Here is a 14,790-nt window from a genome sequence, read left to right on the forward strand (position 1 = left end):
TGAGGCAAAAGTGCTTATCGAGTGAAGCAAGAAGGCATAGTGACTAGGAGGATGTGTTGTGTGGTCTGGGAAAGGGGGAAATGATACAAAGAAAAGAGTGTCAGAAGGCAGAAAGGGGAAGTAGGAAGGCAGTGAAGGGAACAAGTTTCATCTGTTTTCTCATCTTGCAGCCCTACTCATAGTGATGTTTGGTACCTTGATCACTGATAATCCGAATAGGATTGTAAAAAGCATAGACAAAACCTCACATGAATTTAAATACATATATGCATGTGTTTACATGTACATATATTTAAATTTATATGTTTATACACATATGTATGTGTTTATTTATACATATGTAAACATATATAAATGGAGAGAGAGGAGAGGAGGAGGGAGGAGGAGGGAGGAGGGAGGGAAGGAGGAGGAGGAGAGGGAGAATGAAAAGGAGGGTATGTATTAGGATGTAAATACAAGCATACAGGTCTTGCCTTCAAGGAGCATACATTCTAATAGGGGATCATAGCACAAAGAATATAAGCATTGCCTGGAACCCTTGTTAAATGGTGATCTGAATTAGAGTTTTCAGAAAAATCAGCCAAAGGATGGAGGCACCTCTAGGTTGAGAAGGCTACTGGAGAGGAGGTAGAGGAAATAGAGAAGTTTGGAGAATGAATGAAACTAGGAATAATATAGAACTTACTAGTAGTATTTAAACCATTTTGGGAACTCTTATTCACATACACAAAAAGAACACAAACTGTATACTTTCAACTTTGAAATCATTCTTGCTTTGGCTTCAAACAAAGCCACTGTCGTGCCTTGGTAGAGTTGCCTTGGCTAGGTAGAGGACTGTAAAATTTCAGGCTAAAGAAGACAAAATGTACTTAATGATCCAATTTAAGGTGAGCTGATTCCAATGGTCCCTGAACACTTGAATCATAGGTCAGATAAGAACAAACACAGCATTGGCAGAAACTCTTTGGAATTAAAGCCTTACTCGTGGATATTTATGTCACTCAAAACCCTTGTTCTTTCTGTGTGTGTGTGTCTTCCTCTGGATAGAAGGGCAGATCTAATCATTTAAATTCCTTCCCCAGGAAAATTCAGAACTCTTTAGAGCTGACACAACATCTGAATCTTGGAAGGATTATGTAGAGTATATTGATGATATGGTCTTAGAAGGATTTGAGCAATTTATTCGAAAATCTCTGCAGTATCTTCTGAACAACATGATAACAGAAGTAAGTTTGGAAATTGTTCTTTTGTTTCAAAGGGGTTGTTAATGATATTTATCAAAAATTGGTCTTAACAAAAATTATTTCTTGAATACTTAAATCCAATGGTGGAAAAGACTTTTTAGGGTTCCTGGAGAACCCTGTGGCTATTTCTCTGTCTCCCACCACTACAGGGCCAGTTGAATCTTCTCTGATTCCTAGAGTTAAAGTTAACTAGAGTCTCAGAGGTCAAGGAAATTAGAGGTTCTTAACTGCACTTCTCTTCCATTTTTCTATTAATCTTGGTTCTTTTAAATATTAAGTAGGTTCCATGTCACCCTCTTATTTATGGTCCTGGATATTCAGTCTAATCACCTTTTTTTGTTTAGGTCAACGGTGCAAATTGTTGATTTAGTTCGTGTATTTCTATTTTGGTGCCTTTGGGGGTAGGAGAGTTAAAATGATATAAATTGGAAAGAAGAATCTCTGAGTCAAGGGTCATTCCTCTTCCTCTTTCAGTCCAATTCATTTTAAAAATTGTTAAGCAGGGGGCAGCTAGGTGGCACAGTGGATAGAGCACTGATCCTGGAGTCAGGAGGTCCTGAGTTCAAATTCAATCTCTGATACATAATAATGCTTAGCTGTGTGACCCTGCAAGTCACTTAACCCCATTGCCTTAAATTAAAAAAAAAAAAGAATTGTTAAGCATATGGAGGCTTCTGGGCAAGGACCTAGTATAGCTACTAGGTTATTTGTATGGGCTATGGATAGATAATCTGGTACTGCCTACACTAATCATTAGGGAATGCCTACAGATATTAGGATAAATAAAACAAGACAATTTTCTCTCACTCCGTTAAATGAAGTGTAAGTTACTTAAGCAGTATTTTCTATTACTTTGAAAATAACATGAAAACTATGCCAAATAATTAGAAAAGAAAGCTAAATTTTAACCTTGGATTTTATTGGAAAGAGAGAACTAGGAAATATCTCCAGTCTACAATGATTTATGCATGCTTTCTGCTTTGAAGATAACACAATAGTGGATGCAGTGTAAAGGGAAATACAGCTGTCTTTCCTTCACATACTCTTTTTTTTTTTTTTAGGTTTTTGCAAGGCAAATGGGGTTAAGTGGCTTGCTGACTTAAGTTTTAGTTCTGTCTTTGCTACTCACTAGCTATGTGATTTTCCTTGAGAAACAGCATGACATAGTAATTGCTGTACTGGACTTAGAATTAGGAAGCTTGGGTTGACATTTTCCTTCTTATACTAGGTGGTTTACTATATGACTTTGAACATCAATTTCTTCAGTTTTAATGAAAATATTTATATCTGCAGTACCTATCTCACAGGACTGTAATGAGAATTAAATGAATTAATATATGTTAAGCAGTTTGCAAACTATGAAAGAGCAGTGGATAGATGACTGATCTTAGAATCAGGAAGACTCTTTTTGGTGAGTTCAAATCCAGCCTCAGCTAATTAGCTATGTGACCCTGGGCAATTCACTTAACTTCGTTTGCCTCAGAGCTTCCATAAAATGAGCTGGAGAAGGAAATAGCAAACCACTCCAGTATCTTTGCCAAGAAAACTTCAAATGGGGTCATGAAGAGTGGGACATGACCAAACAATAATAAATGCAAACTTGAGAGTTCCACCTTTATAGAATTTCCAAATATTATTAATAAAGCACAAATAAGTTCTTGAGATTTTTATCAAGTAATACAAAATCCATTTCTATCTCACTACATATGTAAATAAAATATTACAAATGTAAATTAGTTTTGTAGTAGACTTATTCACTGATTCTACATTCCCTAAATTCAAATAATCTGTGTGTTGGGGAAAAGCAACATGGTAGAGTTTCTCGAAGTGGAGTCAAATTGACTTGAAATTTAAAAAAATGGTCTGGTATATTTCACATTGATCATTGAGAAACTACTATAAGTGGAATGACATGCAAAGTTAGAAGTAAATGGATTCATTCTAACAAAGAAAATAATCCCTCTGGGGTTCAATTGTTCTCAGGAACCTACTACTGATCCTCTGTTTGAAGTAAGGATGGAACTAGATGAAAATGTGTTAACATACAATCCATCTCTGGAAATTGGAGCAGAAAATAATTTCTTGGCACTAATAGAGAGTCTGATAAATGACATATATAACACTGCCAAACTGATTTCACGACTGGCAAAAGGCAAACTGAATTACAAGGTGAGCTTTTCCTTGATTCAGCTGTTATGTAAGGCCCAGTGTCTGCTCACAGGCAAAGTCCCCAGAAGGTATGACTGCTTTTCATTGGATTTCTAGAACAATAGTCAACTATGAAGAACTTATGATGAAAAATGCTATTTATCCCCAGAGAAAGAACTGTTGGTATATGAATACAGATTAAAGCATGCATTTTTAAATTTTTATTTTTCTTGGGGGGGGGTTGGTCTTTATTTTCTTTTACAACATAACTATTATGGCAATGTTTGGCATTGACTAAACATGGATAAACTATATAGAATTGTTTGCCTTCTCAATGAGGGGAAGTAGGGAGGGAGGAAGGGAAGGGAGAGAATTGGGAAGTTTTAAAAATGAATGTTAAATTTTGTCTTTTTACATGTGGGGGAAAGTTATTAAAATTATTAAATAAAAAATTTTTTAAGATTTTTCTTTCAAGGCAATGGGGTTAAGTGGATTGCCCAAGGCCACACGGCTAGGTAATTATTAAATGTCTGAGGTCAGGCATTCCTGACTCCAAGGCCAGTGCTCTATCCACTGTGCCACCTAGACACCCCAAATAAAAATTTTTAAAAAGGAAAATAGCTCTATCTTACCTCTTCACAGTGAGTACAAGTAAGCTCTTGCTACTAATGCAGGATTATTGCTTTGATCTGTCTGCTGGTTCATACTCTTCCAACCTGCTCCTCAAACCTCTTTGAGTATTGTAGGGTCAAGTTTATTCAGGTTAAAATAATTCTAATCAGATCAAAGAATACAAGGAAAGAAGATATAACCACATCTACCTTAAAGTAACGGTAAAGTTTATTTAGAGCAGCTAGTAGTTCCCCCCTCACCCCTCAGATTACTTGTGGGAAGTCAGGCACTATTGGCCTCAGTTTCTTCAGCTATAAAATGAGGATAACAATAACATCAACCTAACCTGATGTCAGGATCCAATGAGATAATATTTGTAAAATCTCTGGCATATAAGTAGGCACAGTATCCTGGCCCTAGGGCTATATTCGTTTGTCAACCTTGCTACCTGTGGAGCCCCTATCTTGTAGGCTCAAGGAAAACAGGACTGCAAGAATAGCTGCTCTCGGAAGGTCGACTCTACATAGAAATAATACAATCACTAGATGGTTTATGGCCTTCCATCTACTTTTATGCTCAAGTCCACAAAGGGGAAGCTAGGTGGCACCAAAGTGCCACATTCAGGGCCTAGAGTCAAGAAGCCTCATCTTTCCTAAGTGGGCAGATCTGGTCTGGTACACTTGTCGTGTGACCCTGGGAAAGTCCTGTTTGCCTCAAGATGAACTGGAGCAGGAAATGGCAAACCAAGAAAAAACTAGATGGATCGTGAGGATTCAAATATGACTGAAAGGATGGAATGGTAACACACAAAGAAAATTCTCAACACAAAGTATTTGTCAAACTGTACCAACCTAGGGTAAGCAGAGAAGTCATAGGGGCTGCCCTCATAGATATTCGACAGTCATTCTAGTTGTTACTTTGGGTCACTTCCTTGGCATAAAAGAGACTGATAAACCAGTTCACATCTAAAACCATACTGGCTGCTCCCTTAAAAAAAACAAAACCCAAAACTCCCACTTCCGTTTTTTAAAGAATATGTTAGAAATGAAACATTACCCTCTTTTTCCAAAGTGTGGGGGGGAGTCACCTGGCTCCTAATAAATGAAACTTAGTCTGGAGTAACAAAAGGATTCTTTTATTTAACTTACCTGCAGGAATTGGACACTCCTCCTAGTGAGGAAATCCCTGAATTGTAACAATGTCCAGTTATATATGTATATGTATATATATATATATATATATATATATATATATATATATATGTATATAGTTTGGAAGGCCTTTCCCCTCCCAAGTCATGAGAGGTCAGGGGTACAATCTAACTGACACGCTCACCCTATATCACCCCTTAATATGTCCCCACAACACATGTGAAGCTGATGAGCCTCAGTCATCTCAGGGGTATATACTAGGCATGAAGCTAATTAAGCATGCGTTCTTGTGAAAGGTCAGAGACCCTAGTAATCAGGACCAACTTGAGCTGGTTTTGGCCTAAACTTGGCACAGGCATCTTCAAGTTGGGTTAGAAGAACTCTTTCAGTTCAGTGATTGGTCCCGGTCAATCCTTTTGTCTTACTTCCACCTTCCTGCATCTGGCTTGTCTCTTTTAGCCTAATCAATAGCCTGGAGACCCCTGCCTTTATAAGGTATTGTTTTGACAGATACCTGAGAAATCCCAACAGCATCCTCTCATAGCCTGTGGAAACCAAACACTTAGTGATTTCTCACAATTAGCAGCCCTTTCACTGATTAAAAGCAAATTTCCAGTGGAAAAAAATAAAAGCTAACTTTATTTCCTTGCCTTTTCCCTTTCAGAGTGACCTAGAAGACAATTCTGACCTGTTAGAAATGAGAGAAGATGTCACTAGCCAAGTTTATACTGTCATGAAAATGGCTGAGGAGTTTCAAGATTCCTTTGAGAAATATTCTTATTTATGGATGGATAACCTCCATGACTTCATGCAGTACTTCTTAACTTATGGCCGCATGTTCACAGCAGAAGAGCTAGAAAATCGAGTTGAAGAAAGCACCCCTAAAACACCCCCAACCCTAGAAAAGTTTCAACAACAGGTAACCACAATCCAGCACCAGGAAGGATTTTTAAAATTCTTATTAATGATTGGGGGAGGGAGGGTTGCATCCAAGTAACTAGAAGTCACCTTTATATGACTCACCCACCTTACAAGTTGTCTGTAGAAATTTCTAGTCTGATATTGATTTCCCCTTGCAGCTCAAAAATATTTCCTTGCTATCTTTCCATCAGATAGGTTTTGATCAAGGAATACAAATTCATTTTTAATATTAGCCCAACATAATTAGAAAGGAAAAAAGGTACAAGTCATACCCATTCCAAGACAAATGGAAAGAATTTCTTGAGTTTTTAAAAAATGTATTTGTGTCACTATCCCATTTCATCAGCATGGTTAGTTAGGAGTTGCTTGTGATCACATTATTGCACTATAGGTACTTTGAGAATCCTGCCATGTCCTGCACCTATTGGTCAACCTTAATGGACTTGCTCATTCCATCATTGCAACAATCAGGCACAATTTTGGGGTATCTGCAAAGGAGAATACCATCTGAATCCAGAGGAAGAATTGTGGAGTTTGAATGAAGACCCAAGACTATTACTTTTAATTAAAAAAAAACCCATTAACTTATTAAGTAATTTGGCTATCTCTTTATCTACTTTGTGTTTCTTCTTAAGGATATGTTTTCTCTCTCATCACATTCAACTTAGATCAATATATATATCATGGAAACAATGTAGACTGCCTTCTGTGGGTGGGGTGGGTGGGAGGGAAGTAAGATTAAGGGGAAAATTGTAAAATTCAAAATAAATAAAATCTTTATTAAAAAAAAATCACCCTGGACTGTGGAATCATGCAGAGCCAGTATGTCTAGAATCCTGTTCCTCCCAATTCCAGATAGAAGCCATACTGGAGATTCTAATTCTCTGTGCTCTCTAAGAAAATCACTTTTCATTTTACAGTTCTAAAGTGATACTGATTTATGCTTTTCAGATTGATTCTTATGAGAAACTTTATGAGGAAGTCTCCAAGTTTGAGAACACCATAGTATTTAATGGTTGGTTGCAGAGTGATTGTCGTCCATTTAAACAAGCCCTTCTCAATATCATTAAACGGTGGAGCCTCATGTTTAAGCAGCATCTGATCGACCATGTTACTAATAGGTAGGATGTTCTAATACCTAATAGTTAAGATGTTATAATATTCCTTATTTAAATTCACTCTTATCTGATGAATGAGGTCTGTCTTGAAAATGAAGTTCAAAAATTTATTCATCTGCTGAGATGTCTTATGCCATCCTGCTCTGAAGAGATAGATACCTACATAGTATAAATTCTGTCATTTTTGTAGTTCTATTATCTGCAAAAAAGGGGCCCACAATCTCTGAGATCCCGAAGAAATCACAATATCCTATGATTCCACTTATAATAGCAGGACAATTTACTCAAAATAGGGAAGTTAAATTGTATTAGTCCAGGTTATTATGTTGATCCAAGATAGAAATTCTAAATACTGGTTTCAGGGCCTGGTCTCACATATCACTAAGGGAGATGAAGGGTGCAGGGTATGCTCCAAGGTAAAGGAAAGAGATTGGACTTGAGGGAGGATGAACCTTGATGATATTAGGCTAGTGTCTGAGGTCTTACCCTGCTTTAAAGACAGCATAACCTCCAGTCAAGTGGAAGAAACCAGATGTCCATTTCATTTGGTCATTCTAACAAGAAACTATTACTTTTTCATCCCAAACTTTATCTGAAGCTTTTACTCTGTACATTATTCAACTGTTGTTCCCTAAGCATGCAAAACTTTCTCATCTTAATCTATTTATTACTTCCAAAGAACACTCCATTAAAATAAATGGTTACTTTCCAAGTATTTCTCCTCTTAAAAATGCCAATGGTTTCTAGTTGGCTTGGATCCATTTGCCTGTTTTCCTAACTGGATATCTCTTTGTCCCATTATTCACTTTAATTCTCCTTTGCTACTTGTTAGATTATGAATCATAAAGATTACTAATGATGATACACATTACTGTTTTTTTAGCCTAGCTGATCTGGAAGTTTTCATGAAAGTAGCCAGAACAGGTTTAACAAAGCCTCTAAAAGAAGGTGATTATGATGGTCTTGTATCAGTCATGGGACACTTAATGAAGGTCAAAGAGAGACAGGTAGCTACAGACAACATGTTTGAACCTCTGAAGAAAACTATTGAACTGCTAAAGATTTATGGAGAGGAGATGCCAGAAGAAATACACATGAAGCTACAGGTGAGGTATCTGGTTGTTCACCAATTGGATTACATGGATAATAAACTAATCTGAATGTATTTGCTAGAGAATCATGCAAATCTAACTCAAATGATTCTAAACTGAGAAGGAAAAGAAGAAAAAAACTTCCCCCCATAAGTCCATTGAGCTAATATCATGCATGGATGGAAGCTACACTATTGAAGAGCAGCATAAATAGGTAAGAGTTGTGTGGGTAGAAGAAGGGGAGGCAGAGACTTGGACTTAGATGGATAGGTGCAGAAGAGTGGAGTTTGGAATGTGAGTAGCATCTCAACTAGAGTCTAGCTGCTCAATTTTGCATTCTAGTTTATCCCGGGGGCTGCCAGGATTGTTACTTCAGGGAGAAGAGCAAGTCTTGGGGAACCAGGGACAGATTCAGGTGTCTGCCAGAACCCCTCAGAGATCCCCACTGTGCGTTCCTGGGTGCTGAGATCAATCTTCCTATTTTTCTCACCCATTTCTAAACCTTGCTTTACTCATTCTCTAATAAAATTGAATGGAAGGGGAGTCAGCTATGCTGTTTTTTCTTTCCCTCCCCCTCTGTAGCTTTTTTGAGAGCTATTTCTGCAAATGATTGTTTGTATGCAGGTGAAAAGGTATTAAAATCAGGGTGGCCTTTCAAATCTGTGCAAAAATGTCTACTTGAATGCTAGCAGTGAAAATCATAATGGAAGACAAACTTGAAAGGGAAGTGCATTTCAGGTATTGAGCTTGAATAAGCTTCATTTGGATTGCTAGTAAAAAAAGGATGGAAGTTTGAGTTGAGAAAAAGAGAACAATATTAGGGTCAAATTCCACCTGTTTTGTGAACTAATAATAGGGCTTGCACACAGTAAATGATTTGCATGCATAATTTTACTTTCACTTTCAAACTATCAGCAGCTATTTTTTTTCTTTTTTGGTGCACTAGTTTTTTTTTTTTTTAACTGGGTCCCCCTATCTTGCCTAGGTTCAGTGCTAAATACCACAGTTGACTGGTATGGAAGTTTTGACCTGAGCAAATAAGTGCCTCCTTAGCAGCCTGTGATCCCTACATCTTGGGGGTTTTGAATTCCTAAATTCCTCAGAGTCTGTAGTAGAAGGGAATTATAGAAATGCCATTGGAGTTCTAAAAGAAAGTTCATCACATAAGAGAGGAATGAGCTAAAACTATGCCTCCCTAAAAGAAAAAATAAAAGTTCTTCCTCAACCTTGCCAACATCTTGACGATTCAGGCTGCCTTTTTCAACACCACCACCTGCTGCTTATAGAAGAAATAGCAGCTAAGCTTTGCTTTGGAGGAAGCTAGAGGTTTTGAGATTGGTATGGTGTGGTGTATTTGAGGCTTTGTAAAGGCATAAATCTGAAAATTGCATGACAGGTGTAGGTGACATAAAATTAAAACAGTACATTATAGTATTGTGTGTGTGTGTGTGTAAAACTCACTAAAAAGTTTGGAAATCTAATTTCATGTATGATTGTTTTTCTTATTTGTATAATATGTTTTATTGATGGTTGCTAAGTTCAGGAGTTTTTTTGAAAAAAAAAAAAGGAATGACTCTTTCACATATGGATGATGGCTAGAAAAATTTTACCCTGTGCAGAATTTATGAATGGTATGAGAGCGAAAGGTAAGATTGGTGAGATACATGAATTAGGACAAGTTATTTGATTCTTAAGAATTCAGATCAAGAATTTGGATTTGATATGATGCATTAGTAATGTAGGACTTCAATTAGTTATTCAGCATGATGAAAATAGAGTTTGATGAATATGATTCTAGCTCTTATGAGTTGTGTATATGATCATTAAGTATAAAGAAAACTGCCCCCTTTATAACACAATTGCTTTTAAAGGTAACCTCTTTATTCATTATTTCTTCCAGGAACTACCAGAGCAATGGACCAATACAAAGAAATTGGCTTTTCAAGTCAAACAAAACGTAGCTCCTCTACAGGCTAATGAAGTGAATATAATTAGAAGAAAATGCCAGCAATTTGAGGTACCATTGTTTGCCTCCTGGGTGAAATCCTGTTAAGTTGAACCATAATTCTGCTTTTTTAATGCTTAGGACAAGTTTCACAACTTTGATGCAGATAGCATCAAAAAAATGTTCTCAGATCAACTTTGAAGACAAATTCAGGTAAAGGGAGGCAAAGACTAACAGAAGGGTAGTGGACAATTAACATGGGTATGGAAAGGGAAGATGGAAGTGCTTGCCATCTTGAAGTGCCCTATTTTAACTAATTATTCTTAATAGGTAGGTGCTAAGTCTAGTTGTTTTTATGATGCTGGAATCAAAGGACTGTCAATCCCACTAAATTTCAGCAGCTTGGTTAAAGCTCTGGTTTCCCCGTTGTTGATAAGTAGTATACAGTTCTCAGATCCTGCTGTAATTTGGGCCACATGGCACTTTGATTTGTAATGACAAACTGTAGTTTGTCATTTGGTTTGAAATCTAAAGTCCCTATTTTCTTTATCCTTCTAGCTCAAGCAGCATGAATTTAGAGAAATTTTCAGACGAGAAGCCCCATTTTCTTTTACGGATCCTAAACCCTACAAATCCCTGAATAAGGTATTTAATTCAAAGACTCAAGGAATCAATCCTTTGACCTTCCTTTGGTCAATGATTTATGACAGTGAAAAGTGCCATTCTGCCTTGTTTCTTCATTCTTTTATGTTTTAATTCTTGTGAGTATATAGATGAAACTAAATGTGTTTGACCTCAAAACCAGAATACTTATTTCTGTGTAAATGTGGGTGTCTATGAATTGGGCCAGGGACAGTGGACTTAACTTGGAGAGAGGAAATAATCATATTTAGGAAATCTATCAAATGATCTCTCTCCTTTCTTTTTCCTATCCTTCAACTTCTGAAAGTACCTCATAATCTTCCGTTTCATTCCTCCCTAACACGTCAGATATAGAAGAAGGATCTGAGTTCATATCCTGTTTCTGCTCTTTTAATAGCTAAGTGACTTTCCATAAATCATCTTACTTCTCTGGTACTTAATTTCTTCCTCTGTAAATTGGATGAGAATTTGGTCTAAATCAAAGATTCTTAACTTGGGGTTCTATTTTATGGGGCACATGAAATTAGATGTTAAAAAAACTTTATTATCACTAACTTTTAACTGAAATACAGCATTTCTTCCTTTCTTCCTTTCTTCCTTTCTTCCTTTCTTCCTTCCTTTCTTTCTTTCTTTCTTTCTGCAAGACAAATGGGGTTAAGTGTCTTGCCCAAGGCCACACAGCTAGGTAATTATTAAGTGTCTGAGGTTGAATTTGAACTCAGGTACTCCTGAATCCAGGGCCAGTGCTCTATCCACTGCGCCACCTAGCTGCCCCAGCATTTCTTTCAATTATGAATAGGTTGAAACATTATTCTGAAAAACTATCTATAGGCTTCACTAGACTTCCAAATTATGTGTGCAGGTGGCGGAGGAGGGGATACATGGTATAATAAAGGTTGAGAACCACATGAGTGCTATGGATCCATTTCACTTCCAAATCCCACAGATGTACTGGGGCTATAAAGTGTCCACTGAAATTCCACTGGTATCATTGAGTTGTATGGGTTTCATATTGGGGGACGTGTGTGTGTGTGTGTGTGTGTGTGTGTGTGTTTGTGCAAAATGGAGCAGACCTAGGTAACTTTAAAAAATCTTGACCCAGAAAACTCCTAGAGGATGAATGTGATTTGAACTCTGTTCAAAGATTGGGGAGGGGAAAAGGGGGATTCTTTTAGCTTTTATTTTTTTCCCCTAGATAAATTCTAAGGTTTTTTCCTGTAACCAATCAGTACCCTTATCCCATAAATCTGACTCTATTACTATGGACAGTAGTATACTTTGCTTACATTTTGTTTATTGTGTTGAAATTTGTCTATGTCAGGAAAGTTCATTCCTCCCCAGAGTCATCAGTTTATAACCTATAGGTCCCTGGAATTGGAAGTGGGTTGAGACAATGCTTTTTTTTTTTTTTTTTTACTACTATCAACCTTTCATATTAAAAAATTTTGGCAGTGAAATGAAACCCAACCAGCACCAGAAAGAGGATGTGTCATGTGGGATAGGGAGAAGATGGATAGCCAACATCCCTTCAGTAATGCCAACCCCTCTTTAGGGGAAGTATTTCAAGCATTGCCTTTTTCCTGACTATTTTGATTATTTAATCCAAGCCAGGAATAAGTAGACAAATTAAAGAATCTAAATTTCCCCTCCTTTTCCTGTTTTTGCTTCCCTCAGTGGAGGTTCTAAAAGAGTGAAATTAATATTTGTTCATTCAACATAATTTCCCCATAGAATTCCCAGTACCTGGGCATTATACAAAAGATAGGACAAGATATGATACTTGTTTAATGGGCATCATAGTCTGATTATTTTGGAAAATAATTTAGAAAAACATTATGACAAGAAAAAGAGAAGTAATATTTCATGGGAAAATGAGGCCACAAAGAATTATGTTCTATGGAACTTTGTGATGTTAATGCAATTTTGGTGAAAATTTTACATTCTAAAACATCAAATCTGAAATTATATTTGTTTCAAAATACTACATATAACAATATTTTCATTGTGAAATAGGCTTAATTTTCTTGATTTTATTTCAAAGTTTCTCCAAATCCAATTTCTTGGGGAGGGGGAAGATTTTCTATACCTTCAAGCCCCCATCCAGATCAAGTTTATGTTCTGCCAGCATATTTCAAGCCCCCAAAGTCCCTTTTTTAGTTTGCTAAGTGTTGGTCTTTGGTCTAAAATGAATTTGGAAAGTAATGGATATTTAAACATCATTCTTAGCATTCTTCTTTTATTTCTAGCAACAAAAAAGCATTGCAGCTATGGAAAGTATCATGGAACAACTTTCCAAGTCAGCTGGTTTGTTTGAAGTCTCAATTCCAGATTATAAACAACTTAAAATCTGTCACAAGGAAGTACGCCTTTTGAAAGAGCTCTGGGATATGATTGTCTTGGTAAGTGATTGGATTGGCATCATGAAGCAAGAAGGTGTTACAGCTTGTTAAAATTTCATTCATTCAGTTTAGTTCAGAGGTAGGGAATTTTATAGACTGGATTCAACTTTATAGGTTTGATCTCTTTTAAAAAATATTTTGTGGATATCATTTATTTTTACATCATCTTTGTTTTCCTACCATCATTTATTTAAAGAAGAAAGAAAGAATGAATGAATGAATGAATTTGGGAAAAGTTAACTAAGTATAACATTTTATCTATATCCATAGTCTCCTTTCCCTGTATAGAAGGGAGGCACATTCTCATATCTCTTTATTGATCACAAATTATTCAGCTTCAATTATTTTCTTGCTATTTCTTTTTATATTGTTATAATACTTAAATTTATTATTTTATTGGTTTTATTCACTTGATTTTTATCAAGTTGTATGACTTCTGACATCTTTCTGTATTCATCATTTCTACTATGTTATCATTTTAATAGTTATTCTCTGATCCATCTACTTTTTTTTCAGATTCTTTTCTACTATAAAAAGTGCTACTGTAAATATTTTCATTTATATGGGACCTTTATTTTTTATTCTGGGGCTCTCTGGTTAAAAAATATGGACATTTTAGTTACCTTCTTAGCATATATTACACCTGGTTTTCCAGAATAATTGGACCAATTTATAGTTTCACCCATAGTATATTAATGTACCTGTTTTTCCACAGACCCTACAATCTTGACTATTCCTATTTTTGGTTATCTTTGACAATTTGTTGGGTATAAGGTAAACTCTCAAAGTTGTTTGATTTACATTTATAGTATTACTGTTTAGAGAATTGTTTAATATTGTTAATTTTCTGCTGGTCTTCCTTGTAGAAATGTTTGTTCTTCTACTTTACTCCATTTTGGAAGGGTTTTTGGTGTTATATATTTGAACTAGTTCTCTATTTTGAATTTAAGAAATTTATCTTAGATATTTGATGAAAATATTGTCAACCATCATTTCTCTTATTCTAGTTGCACTAATTTTGTTTGGACAAAAATCTTTCATGTAAACAGAATTATCTCTTTGTTGTGATTATTTCTGTCTCTGGTTTACTTAAAAATTCAAAAATGTAGAAAGAGTTAGGTAGTTGATTTGGTTCTCATCTACTTTTAAAAATATGATTATTAATATTCTAGTATCCATTTGAGCATATTATTGTTTTAAACCTAATTTCTGCCATATTGCTTTCCATTTTTCCCAGCAGTTATTGTCAAATAGGAACTCTTGCTATGTAATCTATATTCTGGGGTTTAGGTTTATAAATTTTAATGATTACTGCTTCATATTATAAATTGAGGCCTAGAAGTACTGTACTTTTTTCTATATTACCCTTGAGATTCTGGATCTTTTGTTCATCCAAATTAATTTGGATGTACTCTATAGAGCACAGAGTCTTAGTCTTTAATGTATTGTATTTGATTGTATATTTTGTATATTTTTTAAATTTCTCCATCTATCCATAATACCTTTAATTTCTTTTATT

The 14,790-nt window shown here is 35.8% G+C and overlaps 1 protein-coding gene across 1 annotated transcript in view; it reads left to right on the forward strand.

Annotated features, from left to right (window-relative positions):
• DNAH17 (dynein axonemal heavy chain 17) overlaps nt 1-14,790 on the forward strand; it is a 167,789-nt gene that overhangs the window by 50,313 nt on the left and 102,686 nt on the right. Inside the window, exons 18-25 of the mRNA XM_074225035.1 lie at nt 1,083-1,226; nt 3,228-3,413; nt 5,820-6,074; nt 7,028-7,197; nt 8,078-8,300; nt 10,186-10,302; nt 10,789-10,875; nt 13,119-13,271. Of these exons, the coding sequence (XP_074081136.1) occupies nt 1,083-1,226; nt 3,228-3,413; nt 5,820-6,074; nt 7,028-7,197; nt 8,078-8,300; nt 10,186-10,302; nt 10,789-10,875; nt 13,119-13,271 (1,335 nt within the window). The remainder of the gene's footprint in view (nt 1-1,082; nt 1,227-3,227; nt 3,414-5,819; nt 6,075-7,027; nt 7,198-8,077; nt 8,301-10,185; nt 10,303-10,788; nt 10,876-13,118; nt 13,272-14,790) is intronic.

The sequence above is a fragment of the Macrotis lagotis genome, chromosome 2 (assembly GCF_037893015.1).
Source record: "Macrotis lagotis isolate mMagLag1 chromosome 2, bilby.v1.9.chrom.fasta, whole genome shotgun sequence".
NCBI classification, from domain to species: Eukaryota; Metazoa; Chordata; class Mammalia; order Peramelemorphia; family Peramelidae; genus Macrotis; species Macrotis lagotis.